The 14,681-nt window shown below is 43.4% G+C and overlaps 1 protein-coding gene across 8 annotated transcripts in view; it reads left to right on the plus strand.

Moving 5' to 3' along the window:
- RAPGEF4 (Rap guanine nucleotide exchange factor 4) overlaps nucleotides 1-14,681 on the plus strand; it is a 317,996-nt gene that overhangs the window by 246,110 nt on the left and 57,205 nt on the right. For 7 of the 8 annotated variants that reach the window (XR_009504210.1, XM_059928103.1, XM_059928102.1 and 4 more), the window contains 5 exons: nucleotides 6,566-6,650; nucleotides 9,007-9,067; nucleotides 10,838-10,914; nucleotides 11,327-11,473; nucleotides 13,353-13,468. Coding sequence is in view for 6 of the 8 variants with exons in the window: in XM_059928103.1 (XP_059784086.1) it covers nucleotides 6,566-6,650; nucleotides 9,007-9,067; nucleotides 10,838-10,914; nucleotides 11,327-11,473; nucleotides 13,353-13,468 (486 nt within the window). In the remaining 2 variants the exon portion in view is untranslated. The remainder of the gene's footprint in view (nucleotides 1-6,565; nucleotides 6,651-9,006; nucleotides 9,068-10,837; nucleotides 10,915-11,326; nucleotides 11,474-13,352; nucleotides 13,469-14,681) is intronic. The other variant, XR_009504211.1, reaches the window with a different exon arrangement.

The following is a 14,681-nucleotide window of genomic DNA, read 5'->3' on the forward strand; positions in this document are numbered from 1 at the left end:
CAAACTTTCCTTTAAGGGAGGTGGATGAGGTGAGATCTCAAGATCTGAAGAGTGTTGGGACATGATCCACGCTTGAGAAATGACTTGAAAGCAGGAGAATCAGGTGGGTTGAGGTGAAGTGTTGCCACCAAAATAAAGCATTCCACCCCCAAGAAAAAAATAATAAAGCGTTTCCTTTATTTTGACGCTTGATCAGGTCTTACTTAGATATTTATAACGTTGACTTTTCTGGGTATTTTCCCCATGCACCAGGGAATACATCTACTAGGCGACAGTTCTCGAAGAACTGGGTCTTTCACCTGCCTAGGTTACCACTGGCCATGCCAGTGTGCCTGCTTGGTGCCTGGACGAATCCCTCATTTTATCCACGTTCCAATAACTGAGTTGCTCTGTCTCTGACCTTGATACATTCCTTGATAAAACTGTATTTACCAGCAGCTTCCAATATCACCTGAGTCCTCCCATCCTTTAATGTATAAAATGCCTCTCCCTCCATCCCCATTTATTATCTTGTCTGTAACTAAGGCATTGCTGCCGGAATGCATCCCCTGCAGAAACTAGGCCTTTCCACAGCAGGAGCCAACAAATCCACATCAATGTGGCACCACGCAGATTTGTAAAGAAGCAGGGATGCCTAATACCTCTCCCTGTGACGTCTGGAGAAGGACGAGTAAAGACCAGGTACATTCACCGGCTGCCACTCAGAGCCGCCGGAGAGTCAATTCACTTCCCCAGCCTCGCACGTCCTCTGTGAAGGTGCGTTGGGAGTTCCCTCCTCCTGCTCGGGGCACAGTGTTCCCTTGACTCTTGAAAGCCAAATTGCCTTCAGTCCTTGGGACCCTTTCATTACTGTTGGAACAGGCTGGGAGCTGATCTGCAGGATCTCTTCTCCAGGTTTTTCTCTGTCCGCCCCACAAAGACCAAAGCATGAGCGGTACTTAATGCCACTGTTGGCCACGACGAGCTCGCTTTTGTTCAGTGATCGCGGTAGGGAGGGCTCCACTTTAGATGTGGTGTCGGGCGCTCTTCCAGGGGGTGGGGTACGTCGAGAGGAGAGAGCTTTCATCTGTTTCCAGAGCGGAGAGGTGTGTCTCTGCTGAGAAACTAGACAGCACAGCGGCTCTGAGCGGGCGGCTGCGGCTTGGCTGGGCCTGTTCTGTCACTGCGGCCACAAAGTCCACTGGGGTGGGGGAGGGGCTCCCATTTGGTTCTGTGGACACAGGCTGGCCACACCGACTTTCACTCCATCCGGCCTCCTCTCTGGGACCTCCCTCAACTTTCAACCCTAACAGCACGTCCATGGAAACACCTCGTGGCACACCTCTCCCGAACGCTTTTGCTGCTTTGTTAACTGTGAATATGCTCATTTTCTAAAGCAAGTCTCTTCACACCTTGCAGTCCTGACTTCTGTCACCTTGTTAAAACACGTGCTGTAAACAGGACCAAAGAGTTGGTTGCTACCTGGGTGGATTGCCCAGGGACAGTGGCCTGCCCTGTGATGACACTGACCACTGTAGAGCACAGGCTCGTTGTTTTTTGTTTTTTTGTTTTTTGTTTTCCTTTTTTCCCTTTTATTCGGGGTGTTATTTAGGACTCGGAGACTAAACTGTTTCTAGGCTTTGTTCCTTTCTGTTTCAAATGGCTGTCATGGGTTTCTCCAGGGCAACCAGCAAGCGCCGTGGAAGTCTATATTTCTTCGTTTTGGTTATTGAGGAATGGAGGTCCAGGGGTAGAATAAGTTCCACGTGGGTCTCTGCAGGTTGGCCATCCACACTCGCACCCCTGTGAAGGCAGTGGGGGCCGTGCTTCCGGCCAGGCCTTGCTTTATCAGAGGCACGAGGGGGGCAGGCAGGGTGAGGCCACTACCGTCTTCCCACTAGTTGCCAAACGAAGGAGGCGCTCCCAGAACAGAGCCCTTCCTGGTAAGTCCCTCCTGGGAGAGCTGCCACTCCTTTCCGTCCTCTGTGTCTGGCAGGAGGGCCCAGGCCTCTGCTTCCTTCTCAGGCTCCTTCTGGACATTTGTCTTAGGGAGCAGGTCTCGAGCTGTAGTCTGGCAGTAAACCCTGGGGCAGGCTGCCGCCCGGTGCGTAGAGTGGGAGAGGGGCCCAGCGGCCCCCTGTCCTGAGTGGAGCAGTATTTTGATGAGCCCTGGGACCCTCTCCCGCCCTTGTCTTATCAGCAGTGCTGTCTCCCTCCTGTGATGGTCTCTTCTGTGAGTCCAGAGCTGTGTCTGCCTCCAGACACATCTCAGCCGTTCTATCCCTATCTGCTTCCCATCACCCAAGAATTCCTGAAGCTCTCAGGTCCACTGATAGTGCTATGTTATGGTTTGTCGTGGTGACATTACTTATTTTCAGTGCTGTTTTGGATCTTTAAATATCTTTCCTATCAGACCTTTAGCATGGCAGACAAAATTCTGACCATAAAAAGGGTCCTACCCACCAGGTGCTGCTTGGTCTTTCATGGTCATCTCTGTCCAGGCCCCCACTGATCTTGACTTAGTTAGACTGAATAACTTCAGCTGGTCTAAAATGGTAACTTCTTAAAACTGGGTGAATAAATTTATAATCCTACAGAAAAATCTGTCTTTTCTATCTTTGAATGAGATTTGGAATAACAGGTGAGGTCCAACATTTTCATCCTGTCTCCTCCCTCCATTAATAATTAACTACTTACCATGACACTTAGGTGTGCTGTACCTAAAGTGAGTTGTGTCATGGGCACCTTGTCCTAGTGGACCTTCAGTGGGAAGGATAACAGAGCATAAGCCCCTATTTCCTTCAGGCCGCAGAACAAGGACTGGTCCTTAGTACTGCTGCCATCTCCCTTGGGCAGACCTTGACTTCAGCATGAATCGTGAGAACTTGTGCATGCATCGTGAGAACTTGTGCATGCATTGTGAGAACGTGTGCATGCATCGTGAGAACTTGTGCATGCATTCATCTGATGAGATGTATTGAACATCCTCCCCCTTAATAATGCCATCCTGCATGTGTGCCATATTTCCAATGTATGAATGCTTTGTGTATATTAACTCGTTCAATCTTTACAACAATCCTGTTTATTATCGCTATTTTTACAGATGTAGGAAGAAGGCATTAGACCAATTGGGCACCTAGGAAGCTCCTGTTTTAGATCTCAAATCCTGTTTCTGTTTTTAGCTTAGTACCCTTTGCACTACCAGATGCTGCTTCTCTTGAGAAGAGCAGTATGAAATTACAGATTTTGAAGCAAATAACATCCTTCACAGTATGTTGTAATTGCCACAGCAGCTGGATCATGTGCCATGGAAGAATACATTTTGGAGAACCAGGTTTACCTAGGCGAGAGGACATCTGAGCTGGCTTGAAGCAGGAAAAAAAAAAATCCCAGGCAAAGAGAGGAGCACGTGAAGAGTCTTGGAGGCATGAAAGAGCATCGCGTGTCTGAGGACCAGGGAGTTGTCTGGTTATCCCTGGAGCGAAGAACATAGATAGCCATGAGGGAAGGTGTGAAGAGAGGAAAGAGAGATGAGTCTAGGAAAGTCAGTTGAGACCTGCTTTAAAAGAGCCTTGTGTGATGATGAGGGAGAACTTCTGGGCAGATTGAGCTTGTGGCGCTTGTGGGTTGTCTGGGAATTGATGGCCAGGAAGCTGTTGGAGCTCAAGAGAGAAATCTGTTTGGAGATAAAGATTTAGGTCTCGACGTCGTATAGATGAAAGTTGGGGACTTTTCCCAAGGAGAGGAGGTAGAACGAAGTGAGAACAGAGCTGAAGGCAGAGCCTGAGGGCACAGCACAATTCAAGAGGTGAACAAAAAAAACAACAGCTCATAAAGGACACTGAGAAGAAATGTCTGGAAGACCAGGAAGAGATCGAGGAGGGCAGTGGCCTGGGGGAGGAGAGCTTCAGGCAGTGCTCAGTAATGTGGGGCAGTGGGAAGTTGAGTGGGTTTCGAAAATAGCTTGAATGTTGCCATCTTTACCTCTCTTCTCCCACACTTTGGTGCAGGTCCCAAGACTAACTAAGCAGCTCAAAGGGCAGCCTTGACCCACTCTGTCAAATTTTCAGTATGCTGCATTGAGGGTCTGACAGATTTCATCATCATCTGTTTTAACTCTTGGATGAGATTCAGTGATCTTTAATATAATGGGATTTATAGATCCTAAAGGCAGCATTTATTTTTTTAATCTGTAAAACTTGATCAGTGTGGATTTCATGTTGATATTATGTGAAAACTCTTCCTAGACTCATAGATATCTGCTCCCCAAATTCCAACTCTGAATCTGTCAAGATTTTAGAGCTAAATCCTAACCCTTTCTTTTCCCAGCTGAGTTTTTCTTCTCCCTCCATAACAGCCCGCTCCATGGAGGTGAGAATGAGACTTGGCGACCCTTTTCTCCTTTAGCCAAGCTTCTAGGAGGGTCCATGCTATTTGCGGCTGATGTCAAGTACCAGGAACAGCAGGGCAGCTTCTTGTGCTGAAGAGCCATAATCCTATTACGCCCACCTTGAGACTTCACCTTAGCTGCCTCTATAGTAGTAGATGGACTGAGGTGACTCAATTGACTTTTAAATCTCCAAGGGTCCTAGTTTCAAAATCCCCATGTCTAAGTCAAGTAGTAGATTAGGCCCCTTGCTAAGAAGGCCTGGCTCCTTCAGAGTCCCTGGGGCCATAGCTTTTCCTCCGGTGGGTCCCCTACTTTCTGCATTCCACTAGATTGGGGCACAGAGTGTCCTTAAGTGGTGATCCTCGGCAGGAGGTGAACCTGGCTGGCATCTCCCTGGGTCATGGATTTAGTACAGGCAGGCATTAGGAAATATACCCTCTGTTGTTTCTATAAGAGAAGGATATCATATTCTTTTGTTTGTGTTAAAGCTGTCCTTGAGAAGGTAATGCCCAAGGGATGCAAAGAGTTTTCTTCCTCCAGTGAGCTCCCACTTGATCTGGAATATAGTTGCAAAATTATCTAACTCAACTATTTTAGAATATTTACAGTTCAGTTTCGATAGCTCCAAGTACTTATCTAATAATTGACTAAGTTCTAGATGTAATTTGCTGAACCGAGTGTCATACTTAATTTGTAAGTTTGTTTTTCTCGTGCAAGGGTTTAAGTTTTGAATATCACTTTGCTGGATTTTTTTTTCGCTCACTCAAATAAATATGCAGATACCTTCCCATTCGCTACTTCCTTTAGCTCTCACATCACTCTCAGAAAGATATTGTGCCCAGTTTACAGAGGAAACTGAGCCTCTGATGTCACACAGCTGGTGAACGGTTGCACCAAGGTTAAAACCTGATCTTCAGACCCTAAACCCTGTGCTCTGCTCAGCACACCAACACTCCCTGAATTTATTTGATCAAGGAACACTCTTTAAAATACAGTGTAATGATGGAACGCCATCGGCAGCTCATTGAGGTTTAAATGTTTAATATACAGTAACATTAAATAATACCACAAGTTACTGAAATTTTAGGACAAAATGCATAAGACAGATGATGATTATGTAATAGGTAACACTCATGACTATAGCAGTTAGCTGAGCGTGAACGTCACCTGTCCATCAATGTGGAGATTGACTTCCTAGCGCTCTCAGAATTAATAACACATTTGTTTGTTTTTTAGTTTCAAAAACATATTAGGGTTTCTTATACTGGAGAGAGCAATAGAAAATCCAAATTACTGACCAGTCATGCCTTTTACTATTGATGTATAATTAAACTCTATTAGTGATTCCAGAATTATTATAGACATGAAAGATGATCAGCAATCCACTCAGTCCTCCCATGCCAAAGTGTCCATAATACCCACAAGCCCCATCCTTAAAGGAAGACTCTTAGATACTAGTTTTATAATAAATTATAGGGAAAAAACTGTACATAGGATACTGATTAACATCTCATGGAACAGTAGTCCTCCATAGAACAGAGTTTGGGAAATGTGGGTGTATTCTTCCCTTCTTTCCCTCGTTTACTAATCCCACACACGACTATTTGCCTTCTGCCCATCTCATGCCCTCACTTCCTCAGGGATAGGTGAGAAAATGTTGTCTATATGCATCCTTTATCTGAGTCCTGTGGTGGAAGCATATTACATAACCCAAAACAATAGAGACAACAGCATTATTATTCTTTTAGTCTAAGATATCAGGATCCCAAGAAATTTGGATTGATCGTCAAGTTGATTGAACCAACAGTTCCTAGTGATGCTAAAAGATAAGTTTGTTGTTATTGATCAAGGTAGTGATGAAAAGCAATTTTGTAGAACAATCATCTACGAAGTAAGAGGTCAGTTAGCCAACTACAGTGTGAACAGAGATGTTCTTCCCTCTGAGATGGAAAGGAAGGGGATTATGTGCCCTTCTGATTTCTTCCATGTCCTTCCATCAAGGAACACGTTCATGTCAAAAATCCCTTTAGGAATGATCATAGCATAATCTCTCCCTCTGCCAATGTTTTTTTTAATCGGGATTTCTCCTAAGAATTCCCTGAACATGTTACCGACCCCCGAAGTCACCTCTGTATTTCAAGCCCTTAGCAATGACTTTTATCTCATTATTTCCTTGTTACTTTTTTTTCTTTGTAGACCTGGCCAGAGGACCGTGGATGACCTAGAAATTATCTATGAAGAACTCCTTCACATTAAAGCCTTATCCCATCTTTCTACCACGGTAAGTTTTCTCTTGGCTGAGGCAGCGGGGAGGGGCGCACAGTTTGAGTTAAATGCACTGTTAGGCCTGAAGGAGAGTATTGGAGAGTGTGGGCGAGGGGCAGGAACGCCTGAATTCTCCCTCACAAACCGCCCCTCCTGTCTCTCACGAGATGCTAAGGAAGCTACGCCCATGTGCAATCACCAAAAAAGGATCAAGTATCACGACGTTATTAGCAGCTGCCCTAAACACCAGGGCGGCATGATGTGAGTAGAATTGGAACATATGCTTCAAACTTCCTGAGTCTTGGAACCCGCATACCTAGACAAGAGAGCCAGGCCTTAAGAGGGGTATTCAGCCCCTTCCATGAGATATAGAGCCATGTGCGGAAGCGGGGCTGTGGGGGGGAGAAATCAAGACGACCAGCCCTGGCCCAAGGGGCCAGCTCCACCCAGGTTTGCTGCCAAACTGAGAAAGGAGGCAGAAGGTGTAAGAGAGCATTAGTTCAGATCTTTTAGGGCACAAGAGCAGTACCTGCTAGTGAAAAATGGCCCAACAGCTGTATCTGACTCTGAACTTTTACGTGACTAGGGTATTTAGAAGAACAGTGGACAGAAACGTCTCCTGCCATAGGAGGGACAGAGAAACACAATTTCCAGGCAACACAAGTCTCCTATATGCTAATAATTCAATAGTAATAATGATAATAAAAGAAGCTGTTTCAGCATCCACAGATCACAGGTTTTATGCTGGGCTCCTCAGCAATGTCTATCTGCTTAATCTGTCCTTCATTCCCAGCTCACTAGGCGATATTATGCTGTGGCAGTGCCTGTAGTCCCTGCTCTGGGGGGGGGGGGGGGGGGGTAGAGTTCAGGTCTCCACTGAGAGCAGTGAGGCATTCACCACAACCCCAAGCAGAAGGGTTCCAGATCCTTCCCCCTTCAACCCAGACAGGACTGCCTTCACATCCCTCCCACTCCCTGCACTACTGGGGATCCGGAAGCTTGCTCACCTACATGGAGTGTCCAGGGGTCTGGTCCAGCCCAGGCGCCCCTCCCTCCCACCACCCTGCTGTCATCTTCACTCTCTCCACGGTGGGATAGGTCTAGTGCCCGGGGGCGTAACCCGGGAAGCTCCTGCATCTATAGGGGCAGCAGGCGAGGCTCCACGAGCTCATGCTGGAGAGGGAAGTGAGGGAAGACCCCTTTTCCCTACCTGTTGTCCGGGTCCCCAGCATGCGCATGTTCTGACTTCCCCAGCCTTGGTGGAATTGGGAGGATTGTGGGTAGTGGAGAGGAGGAGTCTTCTACCTCAAATCCCAGATACCCAGGCACTGTGGAAGATCTCAGGTTATTTGGTTCTTAGGGAGAGAGAACATAATTTGGGGCCATAGTTTGGAATTTAAAAAAAAAAACTCACACATTTAAGCTTAATTATTCAACTTCAAGACATTGAGTTTTCTAACATGTTTGCAGTGATGCGTGATGTGTGATGCAAAGAAGAGCCTCCAGGCGCAAGAGTCATGATATTGTGGTTGCTCTCACTCTCTCGCCAAGATGAAAGATAGGCAAAGAAACTGCCTAGTTCATACATGTGAAACCAAGTTTAGACAGTCTCTAGGGAGATTGTCTTGTAGCTTATAAAATAGCTTTTGTAAAAGCTTTAAGAGTCTGGTGGCACAAGACATGGATGCAACGTAAATGTTCATCAACAGATAAATGGATAAAGAAGATGTGGTACATATATACAATGGAATACTACTCAGCCATAAAAAAGAATGAAATAATGCCATTTGTAGCAACATGGATGGACCTAGAGATTATCATACTAAGTGAAGTAAGTCAGACAAAGACAAATATCATATGATATATCCTATATGTGGAACCTAAAAAAATTATACAAAGGAACTTATTTACAAGACAGAAATAGACTCACAGACATAGAAAACAAACTTAGGGTTACCAAAGGAGAAGCACGGGAGGGATATATTAGAAATTTGATATTAACAGATACACACTACTATGTATAAAATAGATAAACAACAAGGTCCTAATGTATAGCACAGGGAACTATATTCAATATCTTGTAATAAACTAAAATGGAAAAGAATCTGAAAAAAAATATACATATATATGCATAACTGAGTCACTTTGCTATACATTGTAAATCAACTATACTTCAATTTTTTTAAAAACTAAAAAAAAAGAAAAAAAGAATCTAGTGGCACATCTAGTGGAAGTGGTTCTAGAAAGGAGGAGCAGCAAAGCAGAGTGGGAGGTGGCCACATGGAAGTCAGCACTGTTCAGAAAGAGAACGAGTCCCTCCCCAACCCCCCCAAATCTGGCCTTTCCCCACATTCTTTCTCTTTTCCTTCTAGGTGAAACGGGAGTTAGCAGGTGTTCTCATTTTCGAGTCTCACGCCAAAGGAGGAACCGTGTGTAAGTGAAGACTGTAATCGTGCATGGTGCCTGGCTGGCCCCCTCCCGAGGATGTGCCATGGGAGCCTGACGGCAAATGCTCCCCTTTCCTGGGCCTGGGTCTGACTTGCCAGGATGTCATGTGGCACCAATTGTCTTTCTGGACCTGTGATTATTCCCAGCACGTATCCCTTACTCTGCAGCCCGCTGGGTTTTGGGTGCCAGCATGGGAGCCGTTGCCAGCCTATGTCTCCACTTGCTCCCTCCCCTGCTGGCTCAAGGCAGTGTTTAAAGAGGGTGGGATGAAGTCAGTGCTCTTCAGGGGGGACCCCAGGCAAAACCTTTACACAGTGACCTCACTTCAGTTTGTGGCTTGAGAAGAACTAATCTATCTCTTGAGAGGCTAATTAGAATGGCACACTCTCCTGCCTTCTTGTTCTTCCCTCATTTTCACTATCAGCTCCAAGCCTGAGAGAATTTCTTTGCCCCAAATATTTATGCAATACTAATATGTAGTATCTCTCCAGCATGCACATTGTAGTTTAGTTCTATGATCCTATTTGGGAGCAAGAAATTGAAATTTCATATTAATAAAAGTGAGCAAAATTATTTCGGCTGGCATTTCCCACTCATCCTACAAAAGCCTTCTTGAAAAACATGGTTAGTGGTATATTCAGATCAGGAAATGCCTTTCTCTAATCTCTCTTAGAGAATAGTAAGGTACAACAGCATGCTACGTTTCTCAGGAGTTCTACAGTAAAGATAAGTTTCACACCATTTAAACTGACACTTCCTAAACCCAGTGAAACATAGAAAACATTTATAATGGACACCTGTTAACTTTTCGACACATTCTTTGGAAAATCTTGCTCTTTCTTCAGACTGAGTTGTGTTAGTCAAATAAGCAGAGACCATGAATTGTAAAAGCAAAAAGAATTAAAAATGATGTTTCCAATATTTTACTTTTAGTCATCAAAAGTGGTATTTCTAACATTGATATTTACTTTAGTAAGAATGTCTTTTCTTTACATTTTAAAGGTTCACTTTTAATATTTTTTTAATTTTTATGGTCACTGATGACTTATAACTTTTCTATTCTTTTCACTCACTCTTACTGATGGTTTTCATTTTATCATGAAATACTTAAATATTTCAAACAAAAAACTAGAGGTTGTTACAGACACCTTTTTAAAAAACATTTTTTATCAAATAGTAACCTTATGCCATATTTTTTCATATTTTCATTTTTTATATTTTCTAAAAAATGAAATTCTACATTTGAAGGCTCCTTGTTCCCTCCTTTATCTCATTCTTCTCTCCCCCTCCCCAAGATAACTCCTACCCTATATGACGTGGTTATCATTCCAACCCATTTTTAAAAAAATATGTAGATATGCATCCATCAGCACTATGTAGTGCTGATTTGCATGTTTTCAAACTTCACTTTACCATTCAGAATACTTTTTAAAACTGTGTTCTATAGCTTAATAAGTTTTGATGAATTGTGGGGGAAATGTATTGCTTTAAGGAATGGATAGCTGGTGAATTTGTATCTAGTGAATACGTATCTTTAGGGCACAGCAAGGAGCGCAGTATTTCTGTTCCTTTCACATTCTAAAGAAAAGGAAGTAATATTCCACCTGAATAAGTTCGTATTTGCCAGTAATTTTTTTTCCCTTCTGAAATTAAATGCATAACTCTGGGGACTTAAAAATGATGATTTGATAAGCTGTAATTTATACTGATGTGCTTCTACTCTTGTCATAAGTCTTTTCATCTTTTTGTATCTAGTGTTTAACCAGGGGGAAGAAGGCACCTCCTGGTACATTATTCTAAAAGGATCAGTGAATGTAGTCATTTATGGCAAGGTATATATATCTTTTTTTCTTTCTGAAACTTTATTATGCTCCGTATACTAGTGGCTCTAAGTATTAACAACGTAATGCTACAATTAAACTTACTACAACATCGTTACTCTATGCAGAAAAGACATTATAGCATCTCTAATCATAAATTATCTAAGTTATTATACTCAGAGTAGTGCTGAACTTTCTGGGGCTCCTGGATTATAATGTATACATTTAAGTTAGGCCCTAGCCCAGATTACGCAATGAAAGAGAAATGAAACATTATAATGTAATTATGTGATTCCCCCCCCCCCCCGCACTTGGCATCCCTGGGTACAGCCTGTTGATATATACAGTGTTTTAGGGGCGGGGGCAGGTGGGTGTTTGCTCCCTTTTAGGGATCACCTTCATCTGGATGTGTTGCTCTCTCCAGGGTGTGGTCTGCACGCTGCACGAAGGCGATGACTTTGGCAAGTTAGCGCTAGTGAATGATGCCCCGAGAGCTGCCTCCATCGTCTTGCGAGAAGATAACTGCCATTTCTTAAGAGTAGACAAGGAGGATTTTAACCGGATCCTGAGGGTGAGTCCAAGGTGAAGTGTGGCTTAGGGGCGTTCCATTTTCACTTTTGCCAGATAAGAAGAATGAGTGTAGTGTTAATTGAGCAGCACCGTGATTAATGAATGCTCTAGGGCCAAAGGGCCTTGCTTACAAACCTGGCATGTTCAGTGTGCTGGGGTGGGTTCTGAGGTCCAGAGGTGATGTTCCAGTAAAGCTGCAAATGCGTCACGCTGTGCTGGACCAAATAACCCTGCACACACCTGAACTGGTCCATGAGCACTGAAGACAAATAGGGATGCCTTGGCAAAATGGCAAAGTCTGAGACATTTCTCTTTGCAATCCTAGGTTTCCCCTTTTGTGTCCTTCCCCACCTCCCTCTCCATGTCTTTCTCTATCCTAAACCTCCTGTCTCTTCCCAAATCTGAATCTTTCTCATATCCTCACGCTCCCTCTGGATTTATTAAGTGACTACATTTTAGTGGCAATTAATGTCCACCATGGTTACTCTAACCAAGCATTTTCATTTCAAGTGCTTTTTGTCAAATTGATTCACACTAAAGGAATTTCAGACTCTGGCGAGTAGGTGAAGAATAATTGAGGTGGTAGGAGGAGCCATGAGATTGCACTTAGAGATGGCTCTGCAGATGGGCCTAATGGAAGCTTGTTAAAGTATTTGTGAGAGTGGGTGATGGTTAGAATAGATGGTCCCTAGGTTCTCCCCACCATCCAGCTCCTGGTCCCTTGGGAGGGACAACCCAGCTTTAGCTGGTGGAAGCATGATTGTGGACCACTGGGCATGGTGATATTGTCCCAGCACCCCTGGCCTTTCAGGTGGCCCATGGTCTCTCCCACCTCACCCAGAGAGACTGTTCCCTCCAGGATCACTTTGCTCTTTTCCCTTCCCTGCTGGCTCACAGAGGCGACTCCCTTCTATGCCTTTCCCAGGCTAAGCATCTTTCTCTCTCCTACCCTAAAATCCTAAATGCACCTTCTGTGCTTTCTGGTACATTTAGCATTATTTAATGAAGATTTATAGTCTCATTCCCATTCCTTATGTGTGGACACCTATTCCTACACAACCTTAAGCTTTTGCCTTTGGCAGCAAAATTTCTGACAACAATTTTTGTCTTAGGAATGCATTCTCTTGATGCAAAAAAAGTTAAGTTAAAGATTAAAGCATTGACTAATATAGAAAAAATGCCACATGGAATTTGATTTGGTTTTTATCCAGTCTCTTAAAATAGGAACCAAATGAGGAGGAAAACGTGCATTAAGTTTTTTTAATAAATTATTTTTTCATGACATTGAAATTTGAACTTTACCCTTTTGGAAGTTTACACACATGGAGTTTGCACTCAACCACAATTATTCTTTGAAAGAATCAGATTAGGACCATTATCTTGGATGTAATTTATAAAATTATTCAAAATAACTGAAAAGTGTTCTTAACACATTTCAAACTGATAGTTTTTACAAGTCTTTTGATTAGAGGGAAAACATGCCACTCCTAAGAAAAGTAAGTACCCTCAAAAGATAATCAGAATGAAAGAACTCTGCTGAAGCTGAGTGCTATTTGCCACATATATTTATAAAGAATAAGTGCATTGGCTCCTCCCTTGTTCCGCTGGACCACCCTCTCCCAAAGGTTTCTCTGAGCACACTCCTATCTCCTCAGCTGATTTTCTGCATCTCGGGTAACAGCAGAGTTTTAAAACCACGTGCCTCCAACCTCATCTGGTCCTTTCTCTGACCGTTCCAGCCCTTGACTTTGAAAATGACTTAATTTGTAGATGCAACAATTAGCATCACAAGCACCAAATGAGTTTCTGAAGCATCTGAAATTTTTTTCATTGTCTGAGAAAACGGCAGCATCTGTATGTGGTGTAATTTGTATTTGCAGGACGTTGAGGCGAATACAGTCAGACTTAAAGAACATGACCAAGATGTCTTGGTGCTGGAGAAGGTCCCAGCAGGGAACAGGGCTTCTAATCAAGGAAACTCACAGCCTCAGCAAAAGTAGGTTTGCATCCGACACTGCAATTGCCAGACTATGATTAACCTTTTCACATGGTATCATCATCTCTACAATAGCACGTTCTCCTTTTTTGTGGAAGACGGCAGTGTGTGTGACTTTTTTTTCTCTCTATTGACTAATCACACATCGTGTGCAGTATAATGTATCCGTTTCTGGCACTGCGTCGAGCTCGGTGCTGCCTAGAGTAATTCGGGGGAGAATATTCCCCCGCTGTAAAAACACTCCCTCTATATGTGTGCAACTGTAATAGCTTGGAGCAGAAGGCAATAGCTTTGGAGAGAACAATGGGAATAGGAGTGCCAGGCAGCTCAAGGGATACGTAGGCCCCTGGGTGTGGAGAACCTTTGGTATTTGAATTTCATATGTAGGATTTCTCAAGAAGTGTTTTCATCGTGCTGTCAGAATGAGCATCTTTGATGGAAATCCACACTTCAAATATAACACGGTCTATTTTTTTAAAAAGTATTTATTTATTTAGGCTGCAGCGGGTCTTAGTTGCGGCATGCATGTGGGATCTAGTTCCCAGACCAGGGATCGAACCCAGTCCCCCTGCATTGGGAGCACAGAGTCTTACCCACTGGACCACCAGGGAAGTCCCAACACAGTCTATTGACTGTGGCCTGAAAACATTCATTTGGCCTCATCCATACTTATTCCTGCTAACGTCCGAAGGGTATTTGCTTCACATTTAACATCAGGTCACCCATTTAACTTGACTCTTTTTCTGTATGTCTATGTTCGGTTCTATCTTCTGCTGCAACTTCTTACATGAGACTTCTTTTAATCAAATGTATGAACAGTTGAATAGTTAGGGAAATTAGGAAATGTAGCTCTAAGAAATTATAAAAAATTACAGAATCTCATTTTTTAAGTAAACGTTAATTTTTAATCTTAGAGTAATAAAAACACCAATTCTGTAGGTAAAGAAATGTGGCCACAGACTATGTTGAAATGGAGTGCATCCCAAGTATTTTTCTTTTTTTGCCAAGTAAATGGGGTGTTCCCATTAATCAACACACTCACCATAAATGATGAGTTTTAATTGTTTAGACTGAAAGCCCAAGGCTCAGACATTTCATCTGGATGAGTCCACATATCTGCAAAGAAGGCAGGAAGAAATATAATGTTATTGAAGAGCCATAGTATATCTTGCATATTTTATCTAATCCTTATTACAACCCCTTTTAACAGATG

This window comes from Balaenoptera ricei, chromosome 7, assembly GCF_028023285.1.
Source record: "Balaenoptera ricei isolate mBalRic1 chromosome 7, mBalRic1.hap2, whole genome shotgun sequence".
NCBI lineage: Eukaryota > Metazoa > Chordata > Mammalia > Artiodactyla > Balaenopteridae > Balaenoptera > Balaenoptera ricei.